General features: G+C 37.4%; 1 protein-coding gene and 1 long non-coding RNA gene across 3 annotated transcripts in view; both read left to right on the top strand.

The window, feature by feature from the left end:
• The window catches only part of LOC307158029, a 399,912-nt gene that overhangs the window by 84,166 nt on the left and 290,746 nt on the right, over positions 1-25,000 (top strand). The window lies entirely within an intron of this gene.
• On the top strand, positions 168-22,908 carry sim1b (SIM bHLH transcription factor 1b). Of its 2 annotated transcripts, none has more exons than XM_079868517.1 (12): positions 168-288; positions 613-953; positions 11,101-11,174; positions 11,555-11,644; positions 12,295-12,403; positions 13,290-13,375; positions 13,460-13,659; positions 14,351-14,457; positions 16,989-17,136; positions 18,486-18,630; positions 19,099-19,387; positions 22,481-22,908. In XM_079868517.1, the coding sequence occupies exons 2-12, from the start codon at positions 779-781 to the stop codon at positions 22,819-22,821; spliced, it is 1,764 nt and encodes a 587-aa protein (XP_079724643.1). In that variant the 5' UTR covers positions 168-288; positions 613-778; the 3' UTR covers positions 22,822-22,908. The 2 variants fall into 2 exon arrangements, with proteins under 2 accessions (XP_079724643.1, XP_079724642.1); XM_079868516.1 differs by having other exon boundaries at positions 11,101-11,198.

The raw sequence follows: 25,000 nt of genomic DNA, 5'->3' as shown, positions 1-25,000 counted from the left end.
TTGTCGAGTTCGTCAGTTTGTCTTCTCTCGCGCGCGCGCCTTCAGAAACTCTGACCAATGAGCGCGTGAGTGACGGTAAGACTGGACAGCTCGAGCCCGTTTCAGACACACACACACACACACACACACACCCGGTACCTGATGATGAGCTCATGTAGTGAAGATTCCAAGCCGTACAGAATAGAATAGAATAGAATAGAATAGAATAGAATAGAATAGAATAGAATAGAATAGAATAGATGAACGCTCTGCGAATATTGTGGAAATACTGATCTCAAACAAAAGCTGGTGAGTATACGTCAATGTTAATATATTTTACTGTGGAATAATAATAATAAAATTAAATAGGCCTATAGCATTTTGAGTGATCATAATTAGAAGATATAAATGCTAGTTTTGATACAGTAAGATCTGTAACTGTACCGCGTGCCTGTACTCAGTAATACATGAATTACGCGGAATATTATTCAATTCAATTCACATTTATTTGTGCAGCGCTTTTCACAATGTCGTTTCAAATCAGCTTTACAGAAAATGCATGCGTCTACAATTTAGAGTTATGTATTTCATTAATTATGCACATGATTAATCTGCATTTGCGTGTGTTTCTAGCTGGGAACGGAAGCACATTATAAAGTTTTGCTGCTGTCCGTCTGAGGCCTGCGCGGGTCAGATGCGCGTCCACGCGGCGGTGTGTGTTCCACCTGTCCGATGAGCTCTGCGTGTCTCGCTGGATGGACTGACACACACACGGGATTTTAACTCTATTAACGCTGAGATGAAGGAGAAGTCAAAGACAGCGGCGAGAACGCGCCGGGAGAAAGAGAACAGCGAGTTTTACGAGCTCGCCAAGATGTTGCCGTTACCGTCCGCGATCACATCTCAACTGGACAAAGCGTCCATCATCAGACTGACCAGCAGCTACCTGAAGATGAGACTGGTGTTCCCGCAAGGTCAGAGCCGTTCTGTAACACACACGCACTGAGGGTTTCAGTCCGCGAGCCAAAAATAAAGCGTTTAGTTCCATAACACTCCATTCTCAACAGCGATACACAGTTATTATTATTCACACTAAGATAAAAAATCCTCTTTGTTGAGCCAAAAATTGTTCCTCTTTCGAATCACTGGGAAAACCCGTTTGGAAACTTTATTTTTTATAATAATACAAATAATAAGGAACCATTTTTGGCCGGTGCGCGCGCTAGATTTTCTCAAGTTCTTCATGATGTTTCAATATGTTCAACATATCAGAGTCAGAGGGGAAATGCTTTGAAAATTCTCCCGTTTTCTATATTATATTTTTCATCAGGCCTAAATTATAACTATTTATGGGTTTTGAAGTGACCTGACAGATCTGCATTCAAAACGCTCTAAAAATATGGACTATCACGAAATGAGTGTATTTCTGTCACAGTGACAGTGAAGCTGCATTCACATGATGTGTGTTTAAAACGTGTATTTTTTCTTTCATTATAGCTTGATTAGGTTACACTTTATTTGTATATATTGTCTTGTTTTCCAGTGCAAATATTTAAACATTATTAAATTAAGATACATTTACACTGTATACAGTGTTACAGTTAATAACTGTAAATTATGCATAATTACACGCAACTAAGCCCAAACCAAACCGACAATAATTACGACAATATATTATAACAATATGGTAAGAATACCAGTTTGCAAAATCATGCAGAATAACGGGCTGTTTTTTTACGGATAAAAATAACTGGAACATTAAATAGGCTATAAAAAAGCAAACGCGAACGCGTTTCAGATCGATTTCACTTCACAGGAAATACATCAACTAATTGTTCAGATTCTAAATGTTTTCCAGTGTGTTTGAAATGCTTGGAAATATAAATACTGTAATTTTCGACAGCGCTTGATATTTCGGCTGTTTAAAGCAGGAAAATAAGTCATAAAAAAGGTTCTCGATATTAGACTTTGAACCAGTTTTTTTTTTTTTTTCTTTGATATCTGATTATTTTTAGGAGTGTGAAAGTAACTGACCGTGAGCCTGAAGATAGATAGATAGATAGATAGATAGATAGATAGATAGATAGATAGATAGGCAGAGAGAGAGAGAGAGAGAGAGAGAGAGAGAGAGAGAGAGAGAGAGAGAGAGAGAGAGAGAGAGAGAGAGGGTTTGTGAGAGGATGAGTTGCCCTGATCTCTCGCGGTCAAGAGCGTGCCTGCGCACTCTGCGCGCTCATTACACCGGGCGCGCGTGAGGCTGTCTGGACTCCGCGAGCACGAGTCACTTAAGAAACAGATGAAATTATAATTGACTTCTTTCTTTGAAGCTATATCTGTGAGAAACATCATTTTCATTAATTAAGCAGCTTATTTTACAGCGATGCCAACACAATTATCAACGTGAAATATGGTAATTAAAGCATTTTATTTTGGGTGGAAATGTTCGAAGTGTTCGTCACACCGTAATGTTGTTTACATTTACCCAAATCTGTGGAGAATACATGTTTGATCAGAGACCCTGCAAAGTCAGATAGCCTAATAAGATTATTAAAATCAAATCACAACAAACTTTAAAAACTCGTATAAATAAAATCACTCAGTCGAAAAACACACTTAATTTTGTGTCCTGCATTACATTATTTTTCTGTGCCTGCGATCTAATAAACACAATATCTTTCACCTTCATATTTATCAGCTTTGGAAAAATAGCCTACAAATGTGGAGAAAACGCAAACTGAATAAAATCCACTCAAGGCCAAAATGTAGGCCAATAATAATAGTAGTAAAATAATATAGAGTAATAATGTATTATAATTGCAATATATTTATTAGGCTAACCTTCGTTCTACATTTTCTGTAAAAAAAAGAAAAAAGAAAATCTGTTTTTTTATTTTTACATTTGGTCGTTATAGTCCCTATAACGGCAATGTGCGAATAATTACACTAATGGATCAATTCAGAAACCGGGCAAGAGTCCAGCAGTGTGTGTGTGTGTGCGAAAGAGAGAGAGAGTGTGTGTGTGTCTGTGCGTGTGTGTGCGTGTATGTGTGTGTTTGTTTGTGTGTGTGTGTGTGTAGGCCAACACGTGGCATATCCAGGCTTGTGTGTATTAACATGTCAGTCACGTGATTTGCGCGTGTTTGCGGCGGATGTCCGTGATTTTCTTTCCCGACAGCACTGTTTGTTCACGAGCTTAGATTCACTCACACTATCGATAAAATTACTCTCTCTCTCTCTCTCTCTCTCTCTCTCTCACTCTCACACACACACACACACACACACACACACACACACACACCATTTATCAGTATCACACAGCTAAGAATGTTATAATAAGGATTATGAGTATATACATTATACAATTACAGATAATAACAATAAATTATTATTATATTTTATAAAATATTATATAAGTCTTAAAAACAGATTCAATTATAGCTGAATGTAAACATGTAAGTTGAATATGAAATATACCAAAGTGCACAAAAAGCGCTAAATTCTCCAATCGTGTGATTGGAGTTATTGATGAAGGTGTGTGTGTTGATGTCTGTAGTTATTGCTGAAGGTGTGTGTGTTGATGTCTGTAGTTATTGATGAAGGTGTGTGTGTTGATGTCTGTAGTTATTGATGAAGGTGTGTGTGTTGATGTTATTGATGAAGGTGTGTGTGTTGATGTCTGTAGTTATTGATGAAGGTGTGTGTGTTGATGTCTGTAGTTATTGCTGAAGGTGTGTGTGTTGATGTCTGTAGATATTGATGAAGGTGTGTGTGTTGATGAAGGTGTGTGTGTTGATGTCTGTAGTTATTGATGAAGGTGTGTGTGTTGATGTCTGTAGATATTGCTGAAGGTGTGTGTGTTGATGTCTGTAGTTATTGATGAAGGTGTGTGTGTTGATGTTATTGATGAAGGTGTGTGTGTTGATGTCTGTAGTAGTTATTGCTGAAGGTGTGTGTGTTGATGTCTGTAGTTATTGATGAAGGTGTGTGTGTTGATGTTATTGATGAAGGTGTGTGTGTTGGTGTCTGTAGTTATTGATGAAGGTGTGTGTGTTGGTGTTATTGATGAAGGTGTGTGTGTTGGTGTCTGTAGTTATCGATGAAGGTGTGTGTGTTGATGTCTGTAGTTATTGATGAAGGTGTGTGTGTTGATGTCTGTAGTTATTGATGAAGGTGTGTGTGTTGGTGTCTGTAGTTATTGATGAAGGTGTGTGTGTTGGTGTTATTGATGAAGGTGTGTGTGTTGGTGTCTGTAGTTATCGATGAAGGTGTGTGTGTTGATGTCTGTAGTTATTGATGAAGGTGTGTGTGTTGATGTCTGTAGATATTGATGAAGGTGTGTGTGTTGATGTTATTGATGAAGGTGTGTGTGTTGGTGTCTGTAGTTATTGATGAAGGTGTGTGTGTTGGTGTCTGTAGTTATTGATGAAGGTGTGTGTGTTGATGTTATTGATGAAGGTGTGTGTGTTGGTGTCTGTAGTTATTGATGAAGGTGTGTGTGTTGATGTTATTGATGAAGGTGTGTGTGTTGGTGTCTGTAGTTATCGATGAAGGTGTGTGTGTTGATGTCTGTAGTTATTGATGAAGGTGTGTGTGTTGATGTCTGTAGTTATTGATGAAGGTGTGTGTGTTGATGTCTGTAGATATTGATGAAGGTGTGTGTGTTGATGTTATTGATGAAGGTGTGTGTGTTGGTGTCTGTAGTTATTGATGAAGGTGTGTGTGTTGGTGTTATTGATGAAGGTGTGTGTGTTGGTGTCTGTAGTTATTGATGAAGGTGTGTGTGTTGATGTTATTGATGAAGGTGTGTGTGTTGATGTCTGTAGTTATTGATGAAGGTGTGTGTGTGTTGGTGTCTGTAGTTATTGATGAAGGTGTGTGTGTTGGTGTCTGTAGTTATTGATGAAGGTGTGTGTGTTGATGTTATTGATGAAGGTGTGTGTGTTGATGTCTGTAGTTATTGATGAAGGTGTGTGTGTTGGTGTTATTGATGAAGGTGTGTGTTGATGTCTGTAGTTATTGATGAAGGTGTGTGTGTGTTGGTGTCTGTAGTTATTGATGAAGGTGTGTGTGTGTTGGTGTCTGTAGTTATTGATGAAGGTGTGTGTGTTGATGTCTGTAGTTATTGATGAAGGTGTGTGTGTTGGTGTCTGTAGTTATTGAAGGTGTGTGTGTTGATGTCTGTAGTTATTGATGAAGGTGTGTGTGTTGGTGTTATTGATGAAGGTGTGTGTTGGTGTCTGTAGTTATTGATGAAGGTGTGTGTGTGTTGGTGTCTGTAGTTATTGATGAAGGTGTGTGTGTTTGTGTCTGTAGTTATTGATGAAGGTGTGTGTGTTGATGTCTGTAGTTATTGATGAAGGTGTGTGTGTTGGTGTCTGTAGTTATTGAAGGTGTGTGTGTTGATGTCTGTAGTTATTGATGAAGGTGTGTGTGTGTTGATGTCTGTAGTAATTGATGAAGGTGTGTGTGTTGATGTCTGTAGTTATTGATGAAGGTGTGTGTGTGTTGATGTCTGTAGTTATTGATGAAGGTGTGTGTGTTGGTGTCTGTAGTTATTGATGAAGGTGTGTGTGTGTTGATGTCTGTAGTTATTGATGAAGGTGTGTGTGTTGATGTCTGTAGTTATTGATGAAGGTGTGTGTGTTGGTGTCTGTAGTTATTGATGAAGGTGTGTGTTGATGTCTGTGGTTATTGATGAAGGTGTGTGTGTTGGTGTCTGTAGTTATTGATGAAGGTGTGTGTGTTGATGTTATTGATGAAGGTGTGTGTGTTGGTGTCTGTAGATGAAGGTGTGTGTGTTGATGTCTGTAGTTATTGATGAAGGTGTGTGTTGATGTCTGTAGTTATTGATGAAGGTGTGTGTGTGTTGGTGTCTGTAGTTATTGATGAAGGTGTGTGTGTTGATGTTATTGATGAAGGTGTGTGTGTTGGTGTCTGTAGTTATTGATGAAGGTGTGTGTGTTGGTGTCTGTAGTTATTGATGAAGGTGTGTGTGTTGGTGTCTGTAGTTATTGATGAAGGTGTGTGTGTTGATGTCTGTAGTTATTGATGAAGGTGTGTGTGTTGATGTTATTGATGAAGGTGTGTGTGTTGATGTCTGTAGTTATTGATGAAGGTGTGTGTGTTGATGTCTGTAGTTATTGATGAAGGTGTGTGTGTTGATGTCTGTAGTTATTGATGAAGGTGTGTGTGTTGGTGTCTGTAGTTATTGATGAAGGTGTGTGTGTTGATGTCTGTAGTTATTGATGAAGGTGTGTGTGTTGATGTCTGTAGTTATTGATGAAGGTGTGTGTGTTGATGTCTGTAGTTATTGATGAAGGTGTGTGTGTTGATGTCTGTAGTTATTGATGAAGGTGTGTGTGTTGGTGTCTGTAGTTATTGATGAAGGTGTGTGTGTTGGTGTCTGTAGTTATTGATGAAGGTGTGTGTGTTGATGTCTGTAGTTATTGATGAAGGTGTGTGTGTTGGTGTCTGTAGTTATTGATGAAGGTGTGTGTGTTGATGTCTGTAGTTATTGATGAAGGTGTGTGTGTTGATGTCTGTAGTTATTGATGAAGGTGTGTGTGTTGATGTCTGTAGTTATTGATGAAGGTGTGTGTGTTGATGTCTGTAGTTATTGATGAAGGTGTGTGTGTTGGTGTCTGTAGTTATTGATGAAGGTGTGTGTGTTGGTGTCTGTAGTTATTGATGAAGGTGTGTGTGTTGATGTCTGTAGTTATTGATGAAGGTGTGTGTGTTGATGTTATTGATGAAGGTGTGTGTGTTGATGTCTGTAGTTATTGATGAAGGTGTGTGTGTTGATGTCTGTAGTTATTGATGAAGGTGTGTGTGTTGATGTCTGTAGTTATTGATGAAGGTGTGTGTGTTGGTGTCTGTAGTTATTGATGAAGGTGTGTGTGTTGATGTCTGTAGTTATTGATGAAGGTGTGTGTGTTGGTGTCTGTAGTTATTGATTAAGGTGTGTGTGTTGATGTCTGTAGTTATTGATGAAGGTGTGTGTGTTGATGTCTGTAGTTATTGATGAAGGTGTGTGTGTTGGTGTTATTGATGAAGGTGTGTGTGTTGATGTTATTGATGAAGGTGTGTGTGTTGATGTCTGTAGTTATTGATGAAGGTGTGTGTGTTGATGTCTGTAGTTATTGATGAAGGTGTGTGTGTTGATGTTATTGATGAAGGTGTGTGTGTTGATGTCTGTAGTTATTGATGAAGGTGTGTGTGTTGATGTCTGTAGTTATTGATGAAGGTGTGTGTGTTGATGTCTGTAGTTATTGATGAAGGTGTGTGTGTTGGTGTCTGTAGTTATTGATGAAGGTGTGTGTGTTGATGTCTGTAGTTATTGATGAAGGTGTGTGTGTTGATGTCTGTAGTTATTGATTAAGGTGTGTGTGTTGATGTTATTGATGAAGGTGTGTGTGTTGATGTCTGTAGTTATTGATGAAGGTGTGTGTGTTGATGCCTGTAGTTATTGATTAAGGTGTGTGTGTTGATGTCTGTAGTTATTGATGAAGGTGTGTGTGTTGGTGTCTGTAGATGAAGGTGTGTGTGTTGATGCCTGTAGTTATTGATTAAGGTGTGTGTGTTGATGTCTGTAGTTATTGATGAAGGTGTGTGTGTTGATGTCTGTAGTTATTGATGAAGGTGTGTGTGTTGATGTCTGTAGTTATTGATTAAGGTGTGTGTGTTGATGTTATTGATGAAGGTGTGTGTGTTGATGTCTGTAGTTATTGATGAAGGTGTGTGTGTTGATGCCTGTAGTTATTGATTAAGGTGTGTGTGTTGATGTCTGTAGTTATTGATGAAGGTGTGTGTGTTGATGTCTGTAGTTATTGATGAAGGTGTGTGTGTTGGTGTTATTGATGAAGGTGTGTGTGTTGATGTTATTGATGAAGGTGTGTGTGTGTTGGTGTTATTGATGAAGGTGTGTGTGTTGATGTCTGTAGTTATTGATGAAGGTGTGTGTGTTGATGTCTGTAGTTATTGATGAAGGTGTGTGTGTTGGTGTCTGTAGTTATTGATGAAGGTGTGTGTGTTGGTGTCTGTAGTTATTGATGAAGGTGTGTGTGTTGGTGTCTGTAGTTATTGATGAAGGTGTGTGTGTTGGTGTCTGTAGTTATTGATGAAGGTGTGTGTGTTGGTGTTATTGCTGAAGGTGTGTGTGTTGATGTCTGTAGTTATTGAAGGTGTGTGTGTTGATGTCTGTAGTTATTGATGAAGGTGTGTGTGTTGATGTCTGTAGTTATTGAAGGTGTGTGTGTTGATGTTATTGATGAAGGTGTGTGTGTTGATGTCTGTAGTTATTGAAGGTGTGTGTGTTGATGTTATTGATGAAGGTGTGTGTGTTGATGTCTGTAGTTATTGATGAAGGTGTGTGTGTGTTGATGTCTGTAGTTACTGATGAAGGTGTGTGTGTTGATGTCTGTAGTTATTGATGAAGGTGTGTGTGTTGGTGTTATTGATGAAGGTGTGTGTGTTGATGTCTGTAGTTATTGATGAAGGTGTGTGTGTTGATGTCTGTAGTTATTGATGAAGGTGTGTGTGTCTGTAGTTATTGATGAAGGTGTGTGTGTTGGTGTCTGTAGTTATTGATGAAGGTGTGTGTGTGTTGATGTCTGTAGTTATTGATGAAGGTGTGTGTGTGTTGATGTCTGTAGTTATTGATGAAGGTGTGTGTGTTGATGTTATTGATGAAGGTGTGTGTGTTGATGTCTGTAGATATTGCTGAAGGTGTGTGTGTTGATGTCTGTAGTTATTGATGAAGGTGTGTGTGTTGATGTCTGTAGTTATTGATGAAGGTGTGTGTGTTGATGTTATTGATGAAGGTGTGTGTGTTGGTGTCTGTAGTTATTGATGAAGGTGTGTGTGTTGATGTTATTGATGAAGGTGTGTGTGTTGGTGTCTGTAGTTATTGATGAAGGTGTGTGTGTTGATGTCTGTAGTTATTGATGAAGGTGTGTGTGTTGATGTTATTGATGAAGGTGTGTGTGTTGATGTCTGTAGATATTGCTGAAGGTGTGTGTGTTGATGTCTGTAGTTATTGATGAAGGTGTGTGTGTTGATGTTATTGATGAAGGTGTGTGTGTTGGTGTCTGTAGTTATTGATGAAGGTGTGTGTGTTGATGTCTGTAGTTATTGATGAAGGTGTGTGTGTTGATGTTATTGATGAAGGTGTGTGTGTTGATGTCTGTAGATATTGCTGAAGGTGTGTGTGTTGATGTCTGTAGTTATTGATGAAGGTGTGTGTGTTGATGTCTGTAGTTAATGCTGAAGGTGTGTGTGTTGATGTCTGTAGTTATTGATGAAGGTGTGTGTGTTGATGTCTGTAGATATTGCTGAAGGTGTGTGTGTTGATGTCTGTAGTTATTGATGAAGGTGTGTGTGTTGATGAAGGTGTGTGTGTTGATGTCTGTAGATATTGCTGAAGGTGTGTGTGTGTTGATGTCTGTAGTTATTGATGAAGGTGTGTGTGTGTTGATGTCTGTAGATATTGCTGAAGGTGTGTGTGTTGATGTCTGTAGTTATTGATGAAGGTGTGTGTGTTGATGAAGGTGTGTGTGTTGATGTCTGTAGATATTGCTGAAGGTGTGTGTGTGTTGATGTCTGTAGTTATTGATGAAGGTGTGTGTGTTGATGTCTGTAGATATTGCTGAAGGTGTGTGTGTTGATGTCTGTAGTTATTGATGAAGGTGTGTGTGTTGATGTCTGTAGATATTGCTGAAGGTGTGTGTGTTGATGTCTGTAGTTATTGATGAAGGTGTGTGTGTTGATGTCTGTAGATATTGCTGAAGGTGTGTGTGTTGATGTCTGTAGATATTGCTGAAGGTGTGTGTGTTGATGTCTGTAGTTATTGATGAAGGTGTGTGTGTTGATGTCTGTAGTTATTGATGAAGGTGTGTGTGTTGATGTCTGTAGATATTGATGAAGGTGTGTGTGTTGATGTCTGTAGATATTGCTGAAGGTGTGTGTGTTGATGTCTGTAGTTATTGATGAAGGTGTGTGTGTTGATGAAGGTGTGTGTGTGTTGATGTCTGTAGTTATTGCTGAAGGTGTGTGTGTTGATGTCTGTAGATATTGCTGAAGGTGTGTGTGTTGATGTCTGTAGTTACTGATGAAGGTGTGTGTGTTGATGAAGGTGTGTGTGTGTTGATGTCTGTAGTTATTGCTGAAGGTGTGTGTGTTGATGTCTGTAGATATTGCTGAAGGTGTGTGTGTTGATGTCTGTAGTTATTGATGAAGGTGTGTGTGTTGATGTCTGTAGTTATTGATGAAGGTGTGTGTGTTGATGTCTGTAGATATTGATGAAGGTGTGTGTGTTGATGTCTGTAGATATTGCTGAAGGTGTGTGTGTTGATGTCTGTAGTTATTGATGAAGGTGTGTGTGTTGATGAAGGTGTGTGTGTGTTGATGTCTGTAGATATTGCTGAAGGTGTGTGTGTTGATGTCTGTAGATATTGCTGAAGGTGTGTGTGTTGATGTCTGTAGTTACTGATGAAGGTGTGTGTGTTGATGAAGGTGTGTGTGTGTTGATGTCTGTAGTTATTGCTGAAGGTGTGTGTGTTGATGTCTGTAGATATTGCTGAAGGTGTGTGTGTTGATGTCTGTAGTTATTGATGAAGGTGTGTGTGTTGATGTCTGTAGATATTGCTGAAGGTGTGTGTGTTGATGTCTGTAGTTATTGATGAAGGTGTGTGTGTTGATGAAGGTGTGTGTGTTGATGTCTGTAGATATTGCTGAAGGTGTGTGTGTGTTGATGTCTGTAGTTATTGATGAAGGTGTGTGTGTTGATGTCTGTAGATATTGCTGAAGGTGTGTGTGTTGATGTCTGTAGTTATTGATGAAGGTGTGTGTGTTGATGAAGGTGTGTGTGTTGATGTCTGTAGTTATTGATGAAGGTGTGTGTGTTGATGTCTGTAGTTATTGAAGAAGGTGTGTGTGTTGATGTCTGTAGTTATTGATGAAGGTGTGTGTGTTGGTGTTATTGATGAAGGTGTGTGTGTTGGTGTTATTGATGAAGGTGTGTGTGTTGATGTCTGTAGTTATTGATGAAGGTGTGTGTGTTGATGTTATTGATGAAGGTGTGTGTGTTGATGTTATTGATGAGGGTGTGTGTGTTGGTGTCTGTAGGATTGGGGGAAGTGTGGGGTCGAGCCAGATCTGCAGATAACACTGCGCAAGAGCTCGGATCGCATTTACTCCAGGTAATAATCAGCAAGATGCTCCAGGTAATATTACGACTTTTATTACTTTTATTATTATCATCGGCTTTAATAATTGAGAAATATTGCAGGAAATGTTTTACATGTAACAACAATAACAACGGTTACACATTTTTAAGGTGTCATTGTTACATTGTAACTATATGAGTGATATTAACAACTACATGTACTTACTATAGGGTTAGGGTTTGGTTGAGGGTTAGTTGCATGTAATTATGCATGATTTACTGTTATTACTATGGTAAGTACATGTAACATATGTAACAAGGAAACACGCATGCCTGGTTCTCGTGTCTAACGAAGCTTCTTCGCAGATTGTTGTGTGTTTCTGTCATGACCTGTCTGATGTTCTTGATCTGCAGACGTTAGACGGGTTTATATTTGTAGTTGCTGCAGACGGAAAGATCATGTATATTTCTGAGACGGCGTCGGTTCATCTGGGACTCTCACAGGTGAAGAACACACTAACATCTGACGGCTGCCATGCTTCATATGTGTGTGTGTGTGTGTGTGTGTGTGTGTGTGTGACCCTGGATCACGTCACCAGTCTCGAGTCGCACGGGTATATTTGTAGCAATAGCCAACAATACATTGTATGGGTCAAAATTATCGATTTTTCTTTTATGCCAAAAATCATGAGGATATTAAGTAAAGATCATGTTCCATGAAGATATTTTGTAAATTTCCTCCCGTAAATATATAAAACCTTTATTTCTGTGAGTGAATGCAGCACAATTGTGAACATAAATGAACAACTTTAAAGGAGATTTTCTCAATGTTTAGATTTTTTTGCACCCTCAGATTCCAGATTTCCAATAGTTGTATCTCGACCAAATATTAACAAACCACACATCAATGGAAAGATTATTTATTCAGCTTTCAGATGATGTATAAAACTCAATTTCAAAAAATTGACCCTTGTGACTTGTTTTGTGGTCCAGGGTCACATATATATATATATCATCGGAGGATTATATGTTTGTTCGGAGCTGAGGCACTATGGACGCTTGTTTCCGCCACAATAAAATATTTTTAAAAGATAATTGCGATAATTTTTATCTCACAATTGCTCCAGTAGAATTACAGAAGTCCTTTCACACAGGTAGAGTTGACGGGAAACAGTATTTATGAATATGTTCATCCGGCCGATCATGACGAGATGGCGGCGGTCCTGACGCCACAACCGTCGTATCACACACACTTCGTCCAAGGTAAGAGATCAGACTCGCTTTGCACATTCACTCTATCTAGAACAACAGAGTAATTCCCACACAGTTCTAATTGGTCGATGTCTTGTTATGGAGGCGGGCATATGCAAATGAATTAGCCCATGTGACATCAAAGATCCCGTGTGTTTTTGAGCTTGATTAAATACTGCTGTGTTTATAATGAAGAGGATGTTTTAAGCTCTGAAACTTGCAGAATCTTTTAATGGTATAAACACTTCTTATATGTCAAAAGATCACGGCAAATTTCATTTCTCATATCATGACTGCTTTAATAATGTTATAAGACCGTTCTATAAATGTTATTTAAACATTGTTTTATCTTAAAGTCCCCTGTCATCAATCATTTTATCCCTTAAAACTCATCTTTGATCACAAAAATGTCATATTTTAAAGTTTTTTCATTGAAAAATAATTCATGTCATAAAATATCTTCTATAAATGTAACTCGACATCCTTGCCTCATTTAGTATACGCGGTTCTATGAATATGCAAATGAGCCCCGCCTCCACTCACTCACTCAGCTCAGAGATCCACTGGTTGACGATCACACGTTGATCTGATTGGTTACAAGGTAGTTTGTGACGTCAGAAACACCAGCGATTTCAAAGCGTGTTTTTGAGACTGTCTTTGGTTCACTGCAGTTTTAAGGAGGAAATACTCAGCAATGCTGTCGACTTATGAATTTACACATGGTTTGTCTTAAAGCACATTAACAACACCACATATAAACAGTGATAAACCACATTAAAAGCTGGATTTTCACCACAGGGAGACTTTAACATTTAGTAAAGGTTTATGGGAGCGTTTCCTGATAACTCGAACCCTTACCCGGAAACCCAGTCAATGAATGTGAATTTCCTCATTTTAGAGTATGAAGTTGAGCGATCGTTCTTCTTGAGGATGAAATGTGTTTTGGCGAAACGTAACGCCGGGCTCACGAGTGGAGGATATAAGGTACAGTTTTATTCATATTTTGAGTTTAGACGCTGCATTATGTAACACTAATAGACACTAACAGAGTTGACCTTTGACCCTCAGGTGATCCACTGCAGTGGGTATCTGAAGATCCGGCCGTTCGGTCTGGACTCGTCTCTGTTCGACGGCTGTTATCAGAACGTGGGTCTGGTGGCGGTCGGACACACTTTACCGCCCAGCGCCGTCACCGAGATCAAGCTTCACAGCAACATGTTCATGTTTCGGGCCAGTCTGGATATGAAGCTCATCTTCCTGGACTCGAGGTAATATACAGGACACACACCGTTACACCGGTAAAAATCAGTGTTTCTGTCTCGTTTTCCAGTGCAAATATCGAAACATTCTTAAATCAAAATGAATTTACTTTTTCTGGAATGTTTCAGTTGGATGTTCGTTTTTAAATGTAACAGTTTTTAAATGTAACGGTTTTTAAATGTAACGGTTTTAAAATGTAACGGTTTTTAAACGTAACAGTTTTTAAATGTTTCTACATGTTTCAGAAAGTTCAGATTCAAAAGTAACGTTCCATAATGTTTGAAGAATGATACAATGTTACTGTTCCCTAAACGTTCAAGGAAAAAATTCTTGGGATATATTTTTGTTAGCTTGTAAAGTTTTGTTTTCTGAAAAATGCATCAAAATGAAGTGAGTTTGTGTTTAAAACAAGAGCAAATATCTGTAAATGGAGTCAGAAAAATAATCCTGTTTTCTCTGTGAATTAAGTTTATTTTTCTGACTCCATTGGCAGATATTTGTTCTTGTTTTAAACACAAACTCACTTCATTTTGATGATTTTTCACATCTTAATATCTTCAGTCATTCTTCTTCTCCAGTAAAAGCATCTTGATTTAAGAATGTCCAGATATTAGTGCTGGAAAACGAGACAGAAACTCTGAGGAAGAACGTGATTAGTTTCACGGTCAGCGCTGATTCTTGTTGTTCTGTGTCTACAAGGGTTTCAGAGCTGACAGGATATGAACCACAGGACCTGATTGAGAAGACCCTGTATCATCACGTGCACAGCTGTGACAGTTTTCACCTGCGCTGCGCTCATCACCTCTGTGAGTCTTCATAATACAGTAAAACATACTGTAATCGTACTGTTATTCACTTCTAATGAACTACTGTTATTCATATATATATATACTGTATATATATCGCGTTGGAGGATTATATGTTTGTTCGGAGCATATGACTGTGGCACTATAGAAGATTGTTTCCGCCACAGAATTTTATCTCACAATAAAATTTATTTTTAAATTTTACATTTTTTCTCACAATTCTGACTTTATTTCTCAGAATTGCGACAAATAAAGTCAGAATTGCGAGATATAAAATCAGAATTGTGACAAAGTCAGAACTGCAAAATATATAAAATCAGAATTGCGAGATATAAAGTCAGAATTGCGAGATATAAAGTCAGAATTGCGAGATATAAAGTCTGAATTGCGAGATATAAAGTCAGAATTGCGACAAATAAAGTCAGAATTGCGAGATATAAAATCAGAATTGCGACAAAGTCAGAATTGCAAAATATATAAAATCAGAATTGCGAGATATAAAGTCTGAATTGCGAGATATAAAGTCTGAATTGCGAGATATAAAGTCAGAATTGCGATATATAAAATCAGAATTGCGACAAATAAAGTCAGAATTGCGAGATATAAAATCAGAATTGCGAGATAATGTCTGAATTGCGAGATATAAAGTCAGAATTGCGAGATATAAAGTCAGAATTGCGAGATATAAAGTCAGAATTGCGAGATATAAAGTCAGAATTGCGAGATATAAAGTCTGAATTGCGAGATATAAAGTCAGAATTGCGAGATATAAAGTCAGAATTGCGAGATATAAAGTCTAAATTGCGAGATATAAAGTCAGAATTGCGAGATATAAAGTCAGAATTGCGAGATATAAAGTCTGAATTGCGAGATATAAAGTCAGAATTGCGAGATATAAAATCAGAATTGCGAGATATAAAGTCTGAATTGCGACAAATAAAGTCAGAATTGCGAGATATAAAATCAGAATTGCGAGATATAAAGTCTGAATTGCGAGATATAAAGTCAGAATTGCGAGATATAAAATCAGAATTGCGAGATATAAAGTCAGAATTGCGAGATATAAAGTCTAAATTGCGAGATATAAAGTCAGAATTGCGAGATATAAAGTCAGAATTGCGAGATATAAAGTCTGAATTGCGAGATATAAAGTCAGAATTGCGAGATATAAAGTCAGAATTGCGAGATATAAAGTCAGAATTGCGAGATATAAAGTCAGAATTGCGAGATATAAAGTCAGAATTGCGTGATATAAAATCAGAATTGCGAGATATAAAGTCAGAATTGCGAGATATAAAGTCAGAATTGCGTGATATAAAATCAGAATTGCGAGATATAAAGTCTGAATTGCGAGATATAAAGTCAGAATTGCGAGATATAAAATCAGAATTGTGAGATATAAAGTCAGAATTGCGAGATATAAAGTCTAAATTGCGAGATATAAAGTCTGAATTGCGAGATATAAAGTCAGAATTGCGAGATATAAAGTCAGAATTGCGAGATATAAAGTCTAAATTGCGAGATATAAAGTCTAAATTGCGAGATATAAAGTCTGAATTGCGAGATATAAAGTCAGAATTGCGAGATATAAAGTCTAAATTGCGAGATATAAAGTCAGAATTGCGAGATATAAAGTCTGAATTGCGAGATATAAAGTCAGAATTGCGAGATATAAAGTCTAAATTGCGAGATATAAAGTCTGAATTGTGAGATATAAAGTCAGAATTGCGAGATATAAAGTCAGAATTGCGAGATATAAAGACTGAATTGCGAGATATAAAGTCAGAATTGGGAGATATAAAGTCAGAATTGTGAGATATAAAGTCAGAATTGCGAGATATAAAGTCTGAATTGCGAGATATAAAGTCAGAATTGCGAGATATAAAGTCTAAATTGCGAGATATAAAGTCTGAATTGTGAGATATAAAGTCAGAATTGCGAGATATAAAGTCTGAATTGCGAGATATAAAGTCAGAATTGCGGATATAAAGTCAGAATTGCGAGATATAAAATCAGAATTGCGAGATATAAAGTCTGAATTGCGAGATATAAAGTCAGAATTGCGGATATAAAGTCAGAATTGCGAGATATAAAGTCAGAATTGCGAGATATAAAATCAGAATTGCGAGATATAAACACAAATGTGAGAAATAAACTCGCAATTCTGACTTTTTTTTCTTGCAATTCTGACTCTATAACTCCCAATTGTGTGTTATAAAGTCAGAATTGCAAGAAAAAAAGTCAGAATTGTGAGATAAAAAGTCGCAATTATCTTTTTATGTTTTATTCTGTGGCGGAAACAAGCTTCCATAGTGGCACAGTGTGATGGAGAGTTTATATATATATATATATATAGAGCATCTGATGGACCCTTATGGTTCCATATAGAACCTTCTCTTCTAAGAGTGTAACACAACATTATCTAATGGGAGCTTTTTGTAAAGTGAAACATGAGCCATTTAAGAGCAGTTTAATGTTTCATACATGTGATCTGTGTGTGTGTGTGTGTGTGTGTGTGTGTGTGTGTGCAGTGCTTGTGAAAGGACAGGTCACCACTAAGTATTACCGCTTCTTGTCGAAACACGGCGGATGGGTTTGGGTTCAGAGTTACGCCACAATCGTCCACAACAGCCGCTCGTCTCGACCGCACTGCATCGTCAGCGTCAATTACGTCCTCACGTGAGTCGCATGTTCACAACACACACTCTTCACACACTCCTCACACACACACCAGTGTCCAGGAATCAAGCACCTGCGGAAAAAGTGGAGAAGCGACAGAATTTCAGGAGATTTCAGTCATTTACTCCATTTGTGGAGATGCGTTTAACTTCATGATGTATGAACACGTCTTCACACGCCAAATTTGAATATGCATTTATGCAAATGAGATTTGAGAGCTGCAGATTTGTAGTTAGTATAAAAGAGCTTAAGTTTTGGCATCAAATGGACGTGTCATGATGAACTCTTATTTTAAGTGCGGGGTCAAACTGAGGTCGTCTGAAACTCACAGTTCAACATCAACATCAGAAATGATGAAAAACCTGCGTCTCATTAAACAAACGTACATGTTCCTGATAAGAGCCGAATAAAGGCTGTTTACTGTCTGTCCCAGGGGTTCAGATAGAGGCTACGGGGTCAAAGGTCACCAACACAAAACCACAGGTGTGAAATCAATGAGAGACATTTCACAAGCGCTCAGGGGTCAGGGGTCACGACTGGCACAGTCAGTGACATCATCATAATAACATGAGGGCTTACACTTTATAACACTGTTCCTTTATTAATGAATAACTACAGGAACATAAGTAACGCACTATTAACACTCCAGTAACTACATTAACTAACAACAAACTCTGATTAATGAACTAGTGTGTAATAGCGCTCAGTTAAATGTGCAAATATACAGGTTCATAATTAATAATGTATTATATAAGGTAGGTAACAGTAACCCAGTAGTAATGACTAAAGTGTTAATACATTTTTCTAAAGGAACTACTCATTATTTGGATCAGTATTTTAAAAATTAATTAATAAATTATTTATTTATTAATTTTTTTATTTAATTGCTAAATTAATATCAATAGTAATAATGTATTATATAAGGTAGGTAATGGGAACAAATCCAAATCCATCGGAAGGAATTAATATTCAAAATCTTACAAAAATCTCAAAATCTCAAAAGTAGATAATGAGTATTATACATTATTATTATTGATATTAATTATGAACCTGTATATAGTAGTTCTCTGAGAGATATGAAAAATATTAGTTATTGATTATCTAATAGTGAACTACTTCATTTATCTGAGCGCTAATACTTACTAATTCATTAATCAGAGTTTGTTGTTAGTTAATGTAGTTACTGGAGTGTTAATAGTGCGTTACTCATGTTCCTGTAGTTATTCATTAATGAAGGAACAGTGGTATAAAGTGTTAACACATGAGTGTGTGTGTGTCTGTGTGTGTGTGTGTGTGTGTGTGTGTGTGTGTGTGTGTGTGTGTGTGTGTGTGTGTGTGTGTGTGTTTAGGGACACTGAATATAAAGGCCTGCTGCTCTCGCTGGACCAGTTGAATCCCAGTAAACCGGCGTTCCCATACACGAACCATCAGGAGCGCGAGGACAAACCTCCGGTGTCCAACAGGAGCAAGATCTCAGTTTCTCCTTACTCACAGGTGTCACACACACACACACACACACACTCACACACACTCTCACGCACTCTCACGCACTCACACACACTCACACACTCACTCACACACTCTCACACACACTCACACACACACTCACACACACTCACACACTCTGACACACACTCACACACACTCTCACACACACTCACACACACTCACACACACTCTCACACACTCACACACAGAATAAGTTTTGGTCCTAAAGTTTTATAAATGTCACTGGTAGTCACTGAATGAAGAATTATTGGGTGTAATATGTCACAGTTTACTTTATTTTGCTCTCCTCACGTACAGAAATTGATGTTATATTTAAATAGTACACACACATATATTACGTAAACACAAACTTTTGTCTGAATGAATAAGTTTTGGTTTGACATGGGAGCGCATGTACAGTCAGACCAGAAATTATTCACACACCAGATATAATTTTGGATATTGTGTGCTCAGCAGTTCTCGGGTTTCCCGCCGGATCGCTCGGACTCGGATCATGACAGCCAATGGGACGGCAGCCCTCAGACTGACTCCGCCTCCCCGCAGCGAGCGGATCCGGGCGACCCGACAGAACCGGCGGGAGTTTCGCTGTGTTACGGCCTCTCTCAGGCTGACGTGATGCACATGGCCTCACACACCACACACACACACACACACACGCCAGTGTGTGATCAGGGCGGGCGTTACGGGAGAGAGGGATGGTGGGACGCCTCGCGAGACGGAAGAGCGCTTCATCATGCTCACGGTCAGTCATGTAAAACATGTGTCACATGATCCTTCAGAAATCTCTCTGATTCTGATATGTTGATTTGCAACTTTTCTGATTAAAAAAAAATTGATTGAATTTTTTTATTTAATGTGTCCTTGCTGGGAATCATAATCTTTCATCAAAACAACTTTTAAATGATGTTATCTTGGCCACGTGATAATTGGGGTAAATTGGGACACTGGTGTTTAGGCATTGTTCCCTATAAAGTGATTGATATTCATATTTATATTAAACTACGGCTGGGCAACGAATAATCGGATCCAAAATAAAAGTTTGTTTACATAAAATATGTGTGTGTGTGCTGTGTATAATTATTTTGTATATATAACTACACACACATGCATGTATATATTTAAGAAATATTTGCATGTATATACTGTATATATTTAAATATAATTTATATTATATATTAATTAGGGCTGTCAATCGATTAAAATTTTTAATCGCGATTAATCGCATGATTGTCATGAGTTAACTCGCGATTAATCGCACATTTTTTTATTTGTTTTAAATGTACCTTAAATTAATACTTTTCAAGTTTGTAATACTCTAATCAACTAGGCATGGATAAATATGGATGCTTTATGCAAATGTATGTTTATTATTGAAACCATAGTCAACATAGAGCATGAAGACGAGACATGTTTCAAAGGTCATGTTTTTCAAAGAACTTGTTCATGTCTATTAGAAAGAACAAAGAAATGCCAGGTTCCCATTACTTCTCTTTCTTTGCACTGAGCAATTTACTAACACAAACATGTTTAGATTTTTGCATGACAGGGCAGCTCTTCTGAAAATGCTACAAGTACATTTATTATTTATTATTACATTATAGTTTGTGTCTCTCTGTGCCCATTTTGATGAAGCTAAATTCTCAATAAAACTGTTTTCATTGGTATATTTTACTGTTTCTGTTGTCAAACAACGGAATGAATATGAAATAGTGAATGAAACGCGACCCATTAAGACATAACCAGCTCTCCCTATAAGATGTTAATCTGCACAAAAATCCTGATAATCGAGCCGTCGTCTGGTGAAATCAAATACACATAAAATAAAGACAATATCTGTGCTCTGATTTCGGCTATACTTGCATGTAAAATTAGAGAAGCAACATAATATATGTGTTTAACTGAATTAAAGCGCTGCTCCTCTCTCCAGCGCGAGAGGCAGAGAGAGAGAGAGAGAGAGAGAGAGAGAGAGAGAGAGAGAGAGAGGCGCGCGCGCGTGCTGGGAGAGCAGTACCGGCGGTACCGGTAGATTCTCAGAAACTAAATAAGGTTTGGGCGCTTTGTTGAAGGGAAAAAAATCGCTAGATGGGTCTGCAATGTCGCTAAGTTGGCAACACTGTGTATCTCCATTTCTCCAACTAGGTTTTGGGCCACGGGTCAAACAGAAAATACGCGCTGCGTTAATCGAGCGTTAAAAAAATTAGTGCCGTTAATATGATTTTGCGTTAACTCGTTATTAACGCGCTAACTTTGACAGCCCTAATATTAATATAAATATTTTATGTGTAAATAACACATTTTTATTAAATATATACATGCATGTGTGTGTATTTATATATATAAAATAATTATACACTTTACACACACATAGATTATGTAAACAAACTTTTGTCGTCAGAAAAACCGTGATTAATCGTTGCACAGCATTAATATAAACACGTTTTTTTTAAATGACCATTTATACACAACTTTAATTGTAAACAATTACTTAATGCACTCTAACACGTGGATGATGATATATATATATATATATAAACACAAAACTTCACAATCACTCATCAGTGAGTTTCAGCAGGCAGATATTCACACACACACACACACACACACACACACACACACACACACACACACACACACACACACACACACACACACACACACACACACACACGAGAAGCGAGATGAGTGTAAATGAAGGAAGAAGGAGGGACTGTTCTGCTTATTTCAGAACGGATCTGCTGAATCATAAATCAATGGAAAAATGAAGGAAAATCCCGTTTCTGGCTCTGTTCTCCTGAAACACTCGCAGCTCAAATCAAGAAAAGGGAACGTTTCATTTTGCATTTAGAAAATTAAGTCTATGGATCCCATATCTGCCAGATTAGAAAAAAAAATCTTGCTTTGGAAAATTATAATTATGACATAAATCTAAATTATGACATACTAAATCAAAATTCTGAGATACTAAGTCAATTATGAGATTAAAAAGTAAAAATTATGAGAATAAATTTCAAAACTATGACGAGAAGTCAATTTCAGTCAGAATTTTTTCAGCAGTTATGATGTACAATGTCAAAATTATGAGATTTACATACTAAATCATTATTATAACAAAAATTAAATGATGAAATATAATGTAAAGTATGACAAAAATGTTGAAATCATGAGATTGACATACTAAATCATAATTATGAGATTAAAAATAGTCAAAATTATGGGATGCTAAGTCATCATTATGACATAAATAGTAGAAATTGAGATAAAGTCGAAATTATGACATACTAAATAATTATGAGATTAAATTATGAGGATCAAATTCAAAACTCTGACCAAAAGTCAAAATGTCAAAATTATTAGACCGTCAAAATTATTAAAATACTAAATCAGAATTATAAGATTTAAAAAATTAACACTATGAGAAAGTCGAAATTATGACACTAAATCATAATTATGAGATTTTTTTTTAAGTATGACAAAAAATCTAAATTATGACACTGAAATTTGAAATTGACACATCAAGTCACAATTATGAGATACAAAGTAAATTTTGATATGAAAAAAATATCTATTATGAGATAAAAAGTCAAGTGTCATAATTTTTAATCATAATTATTATTTACAAAAGCATGATTTTTGGGGGGGAAATGTGCTTCCACAGAAGAAAATTTAAAATCTTTTATTTTCATGTCACTTAAGAACATTTTCCCCCTTTGATGCGAGATAAATATAATATTTGTAATATAATATAAACATAAATTTGCCGTATTTGGCTGTACAGTAACGAGCATCTAAAGAGAATCCGACTTACACCGAATCGTGTGTGTGTTTCCGTCGACAGCTCACTGGGACGAGGAGCGCGCGCTCAGCTCTCCGGGAGCGTCGTCGGGTGATTCCGGAGACAGTTGCCATGACAACGGCCCGTCGGAGAGGATGGAGACGCTGATCAGAGCCAAACAGGAGATGATTAAAGTGGAGGACGTTCAGATGAGAGATTATCCCTCTTCCGTGCTGTTCTCCTCCATGGTGTGCCGAGGGGCCCCGGGGCCCCGGATCATCCTGAGCCCCGATCGCCAGCAGGACGGGACGAGTCCTTACGACGTGAACTCACACATGCACTTTCAGACGAGCGCCACACACACACACAACGGCACATCCGTCATCATCAGCAACGGCAGCTGACGGGAGAACACTCGCCGGGATCAGCTCGAAGAAATCCCTGTTAACGTGGAAAAATCCCTGTGTAGCTCAAATCTCAAACCGGAGGAAAGAAGGAAATATATTTTGCATGAAGAAAATGAAGCGTTTTAATAAAATTTCCATGTCAATTACGGACATTTTCACATTAATTCCCATTATTTGGATGCAGTGAAAATTATATTATTTATTTACAGTAATTGAGAATCTAAAGAGATAATAATTTAAAATATGAGAATCAAGTTCAAAACTGTGACCATAAGTCGAAATTTTGACAGTCATAATTTGGCTTTATGTTAGTTATGACATAAAACGTCAAAATTATGAGATCGACAGATTCAACAGATCTTTGGTTGCACTGTTTTTAATTTGAAAAGTTTATTATTTACAGTATTGAGAATCTAAAGATAATCAATTTTGAGATTAAATTATGAGAATCAAGTTCAAAACTATGACCATAAGTCGAAATTTTGACAGTCATAATTTGGATTTATGACATAAAACGTAAAAATTATGAGACTGACAAATTGGTTGCACTGTTTTTAATTTGAAAATTTTATTATTTACAGTATTGAGAATCTAAAGAGGTAATAATTCAATCAATTTTGAGATTAAATTATGAGAATCAAATTTAAAACTATGGCCATAAGTCGAAATTTTTACGGGCATCGTTTTGACATATGTTAGTTTTGACATAAAAGGTCAATATTATGAGATGACAACGTCAACAGATCATTGGCTGCACTGCTTTTAATTTGAAAATTATATTATTTCCAGTAATGAGAATTTGATTATTATAATAAAAAAAAAAATTACCAGCTTCATTTTGTTTGTGCAGAATATACATTTTTGGAAATTTGAGGTGTAATATTTTTCCTGTAGTCGAGTGAAATTTAATTTTCTATACAATCAATTCAATAAATCTAAAACTGTGTGTTTCCTGATGTTAGAAGTGTTTCCCTGCATTTCCATTTGAGAAGATCTGGATTTAGTGATTTTCAGCATTACTGTAAGACACACACTTATGTGTGTCTCTGTGTGTGTGTGTGTGTGTCTCTGTGTGTGTGTGTGTGTGTGTGTGTGTGTGTGTGTGTGTGTGTGTGTGTGTTCTCTCTGTGTGTGTGTGTGTGTGTGTGTGTGTGTGTGTGTGTGTGTGTGTCTCTGTGTGTGTGTGTGTGTGTGTGTGTGTGTGTGTGTGTGTCTCTGTGTGTGTGTGTGTGTGTGTGTGTGTGTCTCTGTGTGTGTGTGTGTGTGTGTGTGTGTGAATATGACTGGCTGCATCTTTACATGCATAAAACATGTATTTTAATTTCGGCTGAAGTCTGTAGTTCTGCGGGATAATAATGTCATGCTGGAGATTCTGTGACGCGAGAATCAGAGCGCTTGAGAAATACTGCCGTCCAGATGTTAAACACATTGTGTGTGTGTGTGTGTGTGTGTTTCAGGCCTCTCACCATAAATGCCTCTAAGGCATTCACATGCATTACAGCTCCAAACCTCTACACACACACACACACTCACACACACACACACACACACACACACACACACACACACACACACACTCTTTCACACACATTATCTCACAAGGATAGTACACGAATCATCAAACCAATAAACACTAAGTATTAAACTCAATACAACAACAAATGCAGCAGCAAACCATAACACCCTAGCGACCACATAGCAACACAGTAAACCAACAACGCTGCATAATAACAGCACCCAGATCGTCATAGCAACGGCATAGCAGAGACTCGGTAACCAAGCAAACGTGTAACAGCCTGTGATCGCCACAACACACTAACACACGCTAGCGACCGCATGCCAATATGATAAAAAAATGTTACAAACATTCAAAATACTTGCATAGCAACACCCTAGCAACCACTTAGCAAATCCTGAGCAGTAACCCAGAATGCTTTAGTAACTGAGATGATGACAAGCTCCACAAACTTTCTTCATGACATCACACTGAGTATCCAATGGGCTAAAACATCCCTGAGGAGCTCCGCCCCTTCATCCCTGATAAGCTCCGCCCCATCGTTTTAAATGTACAGAAAATGTAGAACTAAGGCTAATAAATCTATAGTAATTATAATATTATATTATTACTGTATATTATTTTAGTCCCTGATGAGTTCGGCCCCTTCATTTCTGGTAA

Source organism: Squalius cephalus (genome assembly GCF_949319135.1).
Source record: "Squalius cephalus genome assembly, chromosome: 4".
Lineage (NCBI taxonomy): Eukaryota > Metazoa > Chordata > Actinopteri > Cypriniformes > Leuciscidae > Squalius > Squalius cephalus.
Note: the sequence above shows the minus strand (reverse complement) of the source record. Positions and strands in the feature narration are given on the sequence as shown.